The sequence below is a fragment of the Echinops telfairi genome, unplaced genomic scaffold (genome assembly GCF_000313985.2).
Source record: "Echinops telfairi isolate 266 unplaced genomic scaffold, ASM31398v2 ScPeMD7_7356;HRSCAF=8355, whole genome shotgun sequence".
Taxonomy (NCBI): Eukaryota; Metazoa; Chordata; class Mammalia; order Afrosoricida; family Tenrecidae; genus Echinops; species Echinops telfairi.
Genome location: NW_022111256.1, coordinates 1983900 through 1996009, shown reverse-complemented (window position 1 = coordinate 1996009; position 12110 = coordinate 1983900). Strand labels below are relative to the sequence as shown.

Genomic DNA, 12110 nt, shown 5'->3' with positions numbered 1-12110 from the left:
TAACCCACTACTGCAACGTCAGCCGTTTCCTCTCATTCCACTCTGTGGAACAAGCTGTTCGTGGAGATTAAAGAATGTTTCAGTAGCCCCTCAGCATTCTGGGAGAATGTCCTAAATTGGGAACTCTTTCTGATGCTGTAGCATACTGATAATGCACAGTCTCCGATATTGGGGGGCAACAAAAGCATATTCATAAGACATCACAGCATTTGCCGCTCCCATTGCTTTCCCCAATTTTTCAACAGCAACTTTTCCCAAACACAGGGAAATAAACTGAAATTTGGAGGGGTCGAACAAAGGGCTCAAGTTCATACAGACTCACAAGCACATGGGTCGGAAAGGCTCAGACTTAGTTCTCAGGGCCAAGGGGGAGTAGAGGGGAGGGTGAAAGACAGGCATTCAAGTCTCTGCCCCCTTCATCCTTTCTTGTCCCAGCTTCTCTTTTTTTTATGAGATTAATCCCCACAAAATGACACCTGGCTCATAATACTCCAATTGACACTTCCAGAGCCCCTGAACCTAAGCTTCGCTATAAATATGTGATCTCCAATCCCTCCTCCTTTCCTCGTAGCTACTGTGCTCCCCTTCCCATTAGGAGAACCTAAGTTTAGTCTCCAAACACACCTCCCTTACCCCTAACACAGCATATCCCCTGCACCTCCCTCGGAATGTCCTCTCCCCCGTCCCTATGTCTCATCACTATCACCCAGCTGTTGGAAGACAAGCCTTTCCACCAAGAAAGCTCTTACTTAACCCCACAGTCCAGTTCAGGTGCACCTGAAGTCATTGCCCTGCTGCAAGGTGCCCGCAGACACTGTGTTTCACAGGCTGAGGGTGTGTGGCAGCCCAGTGTCAAGTGCATCTCTCAGCACCATTTTTTCAAGATCATGTGCTCACTCTGTGCCTCTGTGTTGCATTTGGGTGATTTTCGCATCTTTTCACACTTTGTCCGTAGTGCCATTGCACACTTAGTTGACTACAGAATAGTGTAAACATCATTTTTATCTTTGCCAAACAATGTGTGTGACTCACCTTGTGTATACTACAGTATGCGGGACAGTGTCTCAGCGGAAGGCCGCTGGACGTCCTCCCCACAGCTCCCCTTGGTCGCCCCTCCCTTGGCTCACCAGCCTGCTATTCTGGCGGTCAGCATCGAGGAGCGGGCAGTTTCCATGTGTGCCTCAACGAGGAAAGTCAAGCGCCACATCATGGCTGCTGGCTGGCCACCCTGAGCAGCAACGACAACCACACACACACACATACGTATGAGTGCAATCTAGCCACCCAAGGGATGAGGGTATGGCGCCGGGAATCTGGCAGCACAAAGTGTCAACTGGGGACAGCAATGAGATTCGACTCTCTGCAGCCTTTAGAAAGCCAGGCATTCTGGCTGCGAACCCGAGAAGGCTTGCCTGAAGTTACATGCAAGGACTGGCATGCGCTCTTCCCCCTGTCCTCATCAGATGAGGGGAGCCCCTGGAATCTAGGAAGTCCCCCCCCACACACACACACACTCTGCACAACCTGGTTGGACACATTTGGGATGCTGGGAGACTGCAGTCATGGGAAACCTCCACTTAGCAGAGACCTTGGGGCCCCAGGGCTCCAGGGTAGGGGGCTCAGTTGTGCCCTCTGGGAGCCTGCCAGAACAACCAGACTGACCTGTATAAGAGGGCCAGCCCCCACCCCCGTGCTTCTGGGAGCTGGAAGGACAACGGGGCTGCAAGTGAACTATTGTCATACCCCGACTGTCAAAACGTGGGCTCACTGCCGCATGCAATGCAGCCATGAAAGCACTGTGGAAAAACAGGCAGGTCAGAGGGCAGGGCTGAAGCAGCCTGGAGCAAGCATGTGCAGGGAAGACACCCACCACAGAAGCTGGGCTCCCGCCACGCGATGCCCACGCCTCTGCGGGCGCAGGCTGAGGCGTAGCTGGCCACAGCATGGCACAGGCAGTCTCTGCCATCGGAGCAGGCGCACACGTCATAGCGGCAGTTCCGCAGGTAGGGCTGAGGGCTGACAGCATGGTGGCAGGGCTGGAACTTGTTGGAAATCAGGACAGCACATGCCTCCTCTGCAAACCTGGCTGTGTGGGGAGAGAGAGGGGTGAGCCTGGGAGACAGGGCCCTGCTCCTGCCTGTGCCCGAGGACACATGAGGGTTCCTTCTCAGAAAGGCCCAGTGCCAGCTTCTCCGGCGGCAGGAACAATGCCCTACACGGCCTCTGTTGGCTCTGAGAGTTGCTGTGGGTTTTCTTCTGCAGCCAATTGACCCTCTAGATGATCTGTGTCTTAAATAAACGCCGTACTGCACGCACCCACTGTCCAAAGGGAGGGCAGAGGGCAAGTCAGTGCAGGGCAGGAAGGGTGCCTCCGAGGGAGCTGCGGACGGCCGCCCTCAACTCCTTGGCCCCACACCAACCTCCCTGTGGGCAAGAACCACCTTCTGTTTTCTTTCCCTCTCCAGGGCTTGGCACCCAGAGGGTGCTCAGTAGGGAAACACTGAAGAATCCGTGATCTAGATGCAGATAATCAAATGTTGACGGGACACCAACAAGGGCCCACCCATGCCCTAGCACCATGCAGCCCCAGAAGGGACCCTGTGGGGGGATGCACTGCAATGTGGGCGACGTACTCAGGCGGGGGTTGAGGTTACAGGGGTCCCTGGCCTGCTTCTTTAGGTCCTGGCAGTCCCCATGCAGCTTCCAGGCGTTCCCGAAGTCTTCCACCAGGGCCTCCGCCAGGCCGCCAGGAGTGAGGAAGTCGTCGCCCTTGTTGCCGTTGTAATTGCCACACAGGCCGCAGGTCTTCCCGACGTAGGTGGGGGACAGCTGCAGAGAGAAGCCCCCAAAGCGGCACAGAGTTTCATTCTGTGACTGAGAAGGTTGTACCAAAGACCTCCCAGGCAAAAGGTAAAGAGGGCTTTATCTTTCCGGAAACCAGGGGCTCAAGTGGAAAGCAGATGTTTTGAGAATGATGATGGCAACAAATGTGCAAATGTGCTTGACACAATGGAAGGATGTATGGATTGTGATAAGCCTTGTATGAGCCCCCCAATAAAATGATTCATAAATAAGAAAAAAGAAACCAGGGCTGCTGAAAAAGCCCCGGCTATACCCCTGGGCTGCCAGAGGAGAGAAAGAAAACTGCGGCATGAACTTGCCAGTGTTGCCCCAGCTGGGCAGTCACCAGGCAGGAGTCAGGCAACTGTGCTGCCAGGAGATGTTAGAGATCATCACGTCCCTCGAAGATGGGACACTGAGGGACAGAGAGGAAGAGCGACTTGCCTGGGCCCAGAGGTAGCCCAGAGCAGGGACAGGTACCCAGCGTGGCCAGCCAAGCTTGTCCGGGCAAGTGCATGAAGCCAGTGTTTCCCAAAGTACTAGAATGATCCGAAGGACATGAAAGCAAATGCCTACACTTTATCCTGGACTGCGGGCTAGAGTACCAATGTGCTTAATTGCCAGAGAGGTGCTCAGTCATATTCTTCTGAAAAGATTGGGGGAGGTGGGGAAGGGTAGGCCAAATAAGTTTGGGAACCTATGGTCTAAGCCAATATCAAATCAAGCCAAACAAATCACTGCCATCAAATGGATTCTAATTCATAGCAACCCCTAAAGAGCAGAGTAGAACTACCCCCTGGGGGTTTCTGAGGCTGTAAATCTGTATAGGAGCAGATAACGTCATCCTTCTCCTGAGGAGTGGCTGATGCGTTCGAACTGCTGACCTTGTAGTTAACAACCCAGCACGGCATACTTTAGAACCAGAGCTTCTTGTCTAAGTCAATGGCCCTGGCAACCATGGGAGTCGAGTTCAAACTCAACACCCCTTTACTGAACACTTAACACTGTCTCACCCTGGAGTAAAGCAAGGCTGAGTTTGTTCGGGCCCAAGCTCTCCTGCAGCTCACATAATTATCTGTGTTTATCTCAACCATTGAGTATCACTGAAGAGAAGAAGCCACAAGCCAAAGAGAAGTCTGGAAGCTTTAAGTGAAAGAGACGGGGACAGGGGGACCAGGCCCGGCATGAGGTCCCTTCTCCATTTGGGGGCCAAAGTGTTGAACCCAAATGCACATCCAAGGATGACTTGGGAAAGCAAGCCTGCTTCTCACACAGGAGAGTTGCACCATCTGCTTGTTTCTGATTTTAAAAAAAGGCCCTGATTCAAAGATGGAGTCAGGGCTGGGAATCCCACTCCGGCATGCAGTCAATGGGGTCTTATATAGTGGTTCAAGTGTGGCCCTAACACAAGGTATATTCACCATTATACCGAGTGAAGTGAATCAATGACAAAAGGACAAGTATTGTATGAGACAACTGTTATTAAAAAAAATAAGAGAGAAGTATTCACACCAAGAGAAACAGACTCTGATGATCCGTAGGGGAGGGAGGGAGGGAGAAGCAGTAACCTAGAGCAGATATGGAGAGCCTCCTGCCCTGCACTGCAAACACAAACCCAAACCACTCTCGCTGGCCTGGGGTCCATGCCGACTCATAGGTCCGATAGGCCAGGGCAGAACTGCCCCTGCGGGTTTCTGAGACTGTAACCCTCTGCAGAAATAGAATGCTGCCTCATCTTCCTCCCTCGGAGTACCTGGTGGTTTCAAACTGCTGGTCTTGGGCTAGCAGCCCAATGCTGAACCTCTATGCCACCAGGGCTCATCAATGCCAGTTAACATCACACATCTCACCAACGAGAAGCGGTTCCAGCCATCACATTAGGGGTGAGTGAATTAAATAGTTGATCAATATGGCCCTTGAAAGATGTTATAAATATCCAAATGCCCCTTGGCAGGAAAAAAAAAAAAGGTGCCTGAAGAAGGTTAAAAAAAAAAAACTCACTCCCATGAAGTCTATTCCAACTCATGGAAACCCTGCAGGGCAGAATGGAATGGCCCCTTCCCTGCTTTGTTCATTTCCCTAGAATGTCTAACCTCGAATGAAGGAGCCCTGGCGGTGCTGTGGATAAGGCATTAGGCTGCTAATCTCAAGGTCCAAGGTTCAAACCCACCAGGTGCTCTTTGGGGAAAGATGGGGCTATCTGCTCTTGTGAAGATCTGCAGCCGCAGAAACCCCATAGAGGACCGCTGTGGACTGGGATGGTCTTGATGGCACTGGGTGCAGGCTAGCCTAGAGATCCCGGGTGGGACAAATGGCTCGTGTGCTCTACTACAGACTGAGAGGCTGCTACCTGAGTCCACCCATGGGTGCTTCCAAAGAAAGGACGGGCCTTCAGTATTGCACTGGGAGTCCTAGTAAGAGTGATAGCAACCAGAAACTACATGTGTGGTTATATAAGTTGATGTGTATGTCACTTGTATATAAGAAAGTATATGTGATGCATACATATATGGGTGTATCTGTACATGCAAATATATACATGTTTGAATGTGCTACATCTATAAAAGGACTTTAGAAAGTTCATAGGAAGATGGAATTTATAGATAATGGAATTTTTCCATGAACTTTTTGAAGCCCCTCCTACATTCATGTATATCATAAAGCACATAAGGAGCATACACACATAAACACACACACACACACACACACACAGCCTGGCAATCTACTTCTGGAAAATGAGCCAATGAAAATCGAAAGCTCTACGGGGCACAGTTCTGCTCTGGCCTGATGGGATTGCCATGAGTCAGCATTGGCTCCCCGGCAACTGGTGTGACCCATAACCTAACTGACTCATCGACTTTGCTTGTCCCCTGTCTCTCCTCATCAGACTTTAAGGGAGACCCACCAGTGATGCGTGTGTGTGTGTGTGTGTGTGTGTGTGTGTGTGTGTGTGTGTGTTCGTTTGCAGCCTGTGGACACTCAGTCAGAACTGGTCAGATGAGTGAGCAAATGCACCCATGAAGCCTGGGGCTGAAATGCAGTGCCCACGGCCAAGTCACATTCTCTTCACCCTCACCCCTGTGGCCCAGCATCTTCTCTCCCCTCCTCCTCAGGTACCTGGTACCCTCCACCTCCAGCATCCCCTTTTACCCACCCCCACCAGGCCTGCCACCACTGCCAGCCCCCACTTGCTAAAACCAGGCCTTCCCCGCCCTCGTGGCTCACCAGAGTGGTGACCTCAGCCGGGGGTCAGCACAGGGAGTGCATCACTTACACTAGGCTAGGGCTGGCCGAGAACCCTCTATGGCCTAGAGACCTGCATGGTAAGCACCATGCTAGCTACTTGCAGTTAAGCTCTCATCAGTGATGGGTGATGGTTCTGACAAAGTGAGTTGCTTCCTGGGGCCTCTGCTACAGCGCTTGGCCTCGCAGGGGACCAGGCCTTCACTGCAGCCAGTGACCAAGCCAGGCGGCAGCATGTAAGAAACTTAAGTTCCACATCCCACTGCTGTGCCGCCCAGCCCAGCCAGCCACAGGGATGGGGTTCACAGGCATGCCTGGGAGGGAAGGAGACCAGAGGGCTCCCAGCAGCACCTCATCCCCACCACTGCTTGGCAGGATGGAGGTACACCTCCTGCTCTTCTCCCAAGTGTCTCCTCCCCAGCCCAAACCACAGCCTCCAGGTGGATTCAGGCGTACAGTGATGCTGGAGGACATAGCAGAACGGCCCCTACGGGGGTTTTAAGGCTGTAAAGCTTTACAGAAGCAGACTGCCATCTCTCTTTCCTGCAGCTGCTGGGTTTGAACCACCAACGTTTGGGTTTGTAGCCGAGCGTGTAGCCAGTGAGCCATGAGGGCTCGTTCCTCCCCTCAGCGGTGCCCTCAAATTACTGGGGTCAGACTTCTGGTGCCCCCTCTCCATCCACAAAGCTCTTTCTCTCCTCCATAACAAACCCCACAGGAGACCCCACAGGCCTGAGTCTTGACGAGTGAAATCCTCCTCCTGATCACTGAGCTGACCCAAACCCCTCCCCACAGATCACCCTGCACCCCTCCCCACAGAGGGAAGGGGGATCTCCCTGAGAAAAAGGAGGGCAGCTGATGCCCGTAAGGGGAGAGTGGGGATCAGGCGCCTCTCTGTGGCCTGGGGTTGCTGAGATCTCCAGTGGAATGGCTACTGGAGGAGGACCCCTCCCTCACAGACCAGGGTGCAAGGAAGCGGGGGGTGAGTTCTGGTCAAGTGAGACCTGCTTCCCAAAAGATGGATCTTTATTTCAAGCCATTAAGGATGGGTTACAAGGTTAACTTAGTAGTTCGTTTGGCACTTTCTTGGAGACCAGGGAAAATATCGGGAGACCAGGAAGTTACTGGGGACCACCGGGCACCCAGCAAAAGATGGTCTGAGAGTCCCTGGCCACGGGGCCCCAGGAGGTGCAGAGCGCTTTGCAGAGATCCTGGGCAAGGTCTGTGGCAGTGCGCCTCCAACTATCGTCTTGGAACCCCTGGGTTCCACCGAGTCAACACTATTATCCTACTTCTTAATTCTTTGGTCTTTTCACAAGAAGCCCTGGTGGCATAGTGGTTACATGCTGGGCTGCAAGCTGCAAAGCCAGCAGTTTGAAACCACCAGTTGCTCTGCAAGAGAAAGAAGGAGCTTACATTCTTTTCTGGAAACCCACAGGGGGCAGTTCTATCTTGTCCTGCGAGGTGGCTATGAGTTGGCATCACCTCGGTGGGAGTGCGCTTGTTTTTGTTGTTCAGTCTAACGTATGGAAAATAACTCTTCACAAGTTACAAAGATGCAGGTGTCCTTGTCTGGTCTCATTTCCAAGTGCACAGAGGTTTTCCCAGAAGCTCCATGACACAGAATACTGCAGATGTGAAACCCAGCTGCCTTCTGTGAAGTCAGGCAGAAATGTGCCACAATGCCAGTCCTCTCAAGACGAGCGTTTGTCTTGGAAAATAGAGTTATTTTCCTAAAACATGGGATGGGTTTCTTCTTGTTCTTTGTAAGTAGCTCTGATTTGCATTCTAAAACAGTAAAGAGGATAGCTATCATTTAAATACTGACAGCTACAACTTCTATAGACAAAAGATCTTGAGTTTTAGAGGAGAGCAAAAAGTGAGAAGCACTGGGTGGGTGGGAGTGACGCCGGCCAAAGCCTACCCTCCCTCTTTCGGCCGCCACCAAGTGTGCACAACTGGACAAGTCCCCACCTTCCCCGAGCTTCGGTCGTGGTATTTATAAAATGGCACCGAGAGCACCTACAGCACCCACTTAGCAGGGAACCCCGGGGGTGGGAGGTAGGGATATGCATTTTAGAACCCTGTGAAAGGTATGGACTACTCTCCAAACAGTTAATATACTCAGCTGCTAACCCAAAAGTCAGTAGTTCAAGTCCACCCAGGGGCTCCAGGGAAGAAAGGCCTGGTAGTGTAAAAGCTCGGCCATCAGGCAGTATGTGCTGCTGACAGTCTTGGAGAAGTGTGTCTTGCACAACCACTCACATTCAAGGCCTTTGCTATCTGAGGAAGAACTTGAATCATGTTGGTCAGGTGGGCCTGTAATTTTGCTCATTCAACAGTTACATGAAAGGAACTCAAATCATTTCACGGATTAAATAAAATAAACACAAACACCTAAGATGGATGGATGGATGGATGGATGGATGGATGGATGGATGGATGGATGGATGGATGGATAAGATAGATGATAGATAGATAGATAGATAGATAGATAGATAGATAGATAGACAGACAGACAGACAGACAGAGACAGACACTCAGCTCTTGGAAACCCTGTGAAGCACAGCTCTACTCTGACACTGTGAGTTAGCACCAGCTCCAACAGCAACGACGTCCAGCTGTGGTTCTCTGAGGACTACAGATGGCCTGGGAATGGCAGAGGCCCAGACTCTTGTCAGAAATACCGGGGCCCCCGCCCCCCGCCCCCACCGGCCCTCTCACAGGCAGCAGGAAGGTGTTCCCCAAGTGGTGCGCAGCACTGGGAGATTGGGTGAGTTTCAACTGAGCTCTTCCCAGGGTGGGCACCCCAGATACCACGCCCTGCTTCCAGGTGCTATGAAATCCAGGACATTGGTCCAAAAGGGTTGCCACTTCCCTCCCTGCCCTTCCCCACAATAGCGTGTCCCTGTCTGGAGACCTTTGGGATCCCCTGGGCGTAGGAGGTGCGTCCGAAGAACAAACAGCCAGCTTCTCACACACACACAAGAGAGGCCTGTTCCTGGCTGTGGGGGTGAAGGGCTGGGGGAGAAGAAATGAATTCTTCTCCACGACACAAAGCCATTCTGCCCAAGGACAAGGGGACTCTGTCAGGTCAAGGGAGGCTGGGCCTCCATTCGAGAGGGACCCACCTTCACCAGCAGCCTCCCGCGGCCGTCCCAGTCCAGCTGCAGGTCCTCTCCATAGCTGAGGCGCACCGATGCCATCACCGAGGGCTGGATGCGGAGGTCGCCTGGAACCAAGCAGGCACAGGATGGGCTATGGCCGTGCCCGGGCAAGGTGGCGGCCAACAGATAGGCAGTGGGGAGGGTACCCCATTAAGGATGCTAGCGAAGAACAGCAACAAGTTAGGGTGACAACAGGGTGCCTATGCGGCTTAAGACTGTCTCAGGAGGAAGGACACCATGCTTGGGAAAGCAGAGGGGCAGCGGAAAACAGGAGGACCTTGGACGAGACGGACTGACACAGTGGCTGCAGCCATGGGTACACATATAAGAACAGTAGTGAGGAAGGCACCGAGGGTCACTGTGCGTCAGGACTGATTGACCTGCCCGCACCTAACAACAACAACAAGAGGAGGAGGAAGGGTGGCCAGAGTGACTGGGGTGCATTTATGTAAACAAGACCCCCCCAACTACCACCCGCACGCACGGGTGCTATAGCATGCTATTCCTCCTTCTGCCACAAGATGGAAGCAGAGATCCCTGTATCCTTCCTGACAGATCCCTCCAGGACACCATCTAACAGGAAGGACTGATGACCAGCAGGCCTGGGCCCCTCTGCCACAGCGCACCACTTGGGCCGGCTTCGTCCTCAGGGCAGCATGGCCCGGACCTGGAGGAGGGTGTCATCTCATGGGAAGCCAAGCACATGCACACGCACACGCACGCACATAGCCCTGCTGCGTGGTCAGTGTGTGCATGCTATGAGAGCTGCCTGTGGAGTGGCTGGACCAGGTGGAGAGTCGTCATGGAGCACATGGGAGGCATCTAAGTCGCCTCGGAGGTGAAGGTTGGAACTGAGTGGGCAAAAGTGGTTGTGTGTGCCAGTCACTGCTGGACAGGTCTCCACAGGTCGTGGGGATGGGGGTTGTATGCTCTGCCCTGAGTGTCCGGTCTATCATCGGTCGGTCACCCCCTGACCTCTGGGCATCAGTCACTGCTCCTCTTCTGCCGCAAAGTGGAACCACCCTGCCCAACCCTCCACTCACGCCTTTGATGCAAGTCCACTGAAAACCCTCTGTCCTCCCTTCTCCCCTTTAGCCTCTCCCCAGGCCGCATCTCCAAGCATTACCTTCTTCATCCACCCGCCCCCTTCTTCCAGGACACCTTCAGTCCTAGAGGGATGTCGACCAAGGACACGCACCCTCCCCTCATCAGCCACGCTACAGCTGTTCACACAGAAGCGGGGCAGGCCAGCCGTCCTCGGCTGCCCAAAGGGGAAGGGCCCTGCGTGTGAGTTGATGGAGGGGCAGGGGCCCACCTCTCAGGAAGGGCAGCTGGATGTCCTGGCCGTCCATGGCCACGCCGCCGCCATGCTTCAGCTTCACAAGGGTGTTGTGCAGAAGGGGCAGCCGGATGGCGACTGAGCGGGTGCACACAGCGTCAGGATCATCAGCGCACTGCCGAGAAGGGGGGGGGCCACAAGAGTGCCGTCATCACCCCCTGCCATCCCCGAGAGGGACCCCAGCCCTGAAGAGCCTTGGGAGTCCTCTCACACGGCACGACTCTGTGCTCTCAGAACCTGCTGTGTGGACAGGCCCTCAGAGTTGTGCCACAAGAGAGCCCACGCTCAAGCCTCCCACGCTCCTTCCCACACTGGCCTGGCTCCTCTAAGCACTCAGGGCTTCTGGCTCATCTTCTTGCTCCTTGGGTCAACGGTTCCAAAGCAAACCACGGTCTCCCATCCTCAGGGTGAGCCCTGTATGCTTTCTCTCACCTCATCTCTGCTTCCTTCTCTAAAGGCATGGATGGGCTACATGCTCAGTGATGGGCTGTGCACTGAACATTGGTGGTTTGAACCCTGAGCCGCCCCAACAGGACGCCGCCGAGGCAGTCTGTTCTCAAGACTCACAGCCGCAGAGACCCAGGGAGCAGTTCCAAGCTGTCTTACAGGGCTCTCGTGTGTCTGAGTCTCAGTCTGAATGGACCCCATCATAGCGGGTTTTATTTGATGTGTGTGTATACACATATATTCGGGGGGAGGGGCGTCTCAAAAAGTTTGTGGGAAAATGGAATCAAAAAGATAATCGAATGTTTCCACAAATTCTTAAAGCCTCCTTCATTCATATATGTATGTATGTATATCTATACATGTGTATACATAGACACACATATACCATACCAAAAGCAAACCCACTCTCATCAAGTCAATTCTGACTCATAGCAACCCTACATGTTGTTTCTAAGGTGATAAGTCATCTTAGGGGCACAGAGAGCCTCGTCGTGCTGCTGAAGAGCTACTGGGAGCAGCCAACTCTGTGGTTAGCAGTCCAATGGTGCCGCCAAACCAAGTCCAAATCACTGCCATCGCGTGGACGCTGACTCACAGCGACGCTAGAGGACAGGAGGCAACTGCCCTTGCGGGTGTCCAAGACTATAAATCTTCACGGGAGTACAAAGCCTCGTCTTCTCCCACGGAGCAGCTGCTGGTTTCAAACTGCTGACTTTGCGGTTAGCAGCCCAACACGTAACCACTATGCCACCAGTAAAAGAGATGAGCCAATGTCGGGCCTGCCTCCATCATCTCTCATCTCCAAACAGCAAAAGTGCAGCTTTGAGGGCAGCAGACCCCACCTAAATCGAGTTCTCCTGGGGCTACTGAGCTGAGTGGCCCTGAGAAGGCACTGCTGGCAGGGTGGGGGCCTTCTCCCTGAATCTGGGGTGGGGTGGGGGGGATGTGCTTCCAGGAAAATAAGAAGCTCATTGTCGTCCGAAAGAAGGGCTCCTCCTGCACAGGAAGTCACTGCCCTCTGTCCACTCTGTGCTCCCGAGGGCTGCTGTCACGCTGGCACCTAGTCCAACACC

At 53.4% G+C, this 12110-nt stretch overlaps 1 protein-coding gene across 1 annotated transcript in view; it reads right to left on the bottom strand.

The window, feature by feature from the left end:
- VWF (von Willebrand factor) overlaps nt 1–12110 on the bottom strand; it is a 175320-nt gene that overhangs the window by 105372 nt on the left and 57838 nt on the right. Inside the window, exons 12-15 of the mRNA XM_045296004.1 lie at nt 10567–10705; nt 9216–9316; nt 2634–2829; nt 1871–2086 (exon numbers count right to left, since the gene is read on the bottom strand). Coding sequence (XP_045151939.1) covers nt 1871–2086; nt 2634–2829; nt 9216–9316; nt 10567–10705 — 652 coding nt within the window. The remainder of the gene's footprint in view (nt 1–1870; nt 2087–2633; nt 2830–9215; nt 9317–10566; nt 10706–12110) is intronic.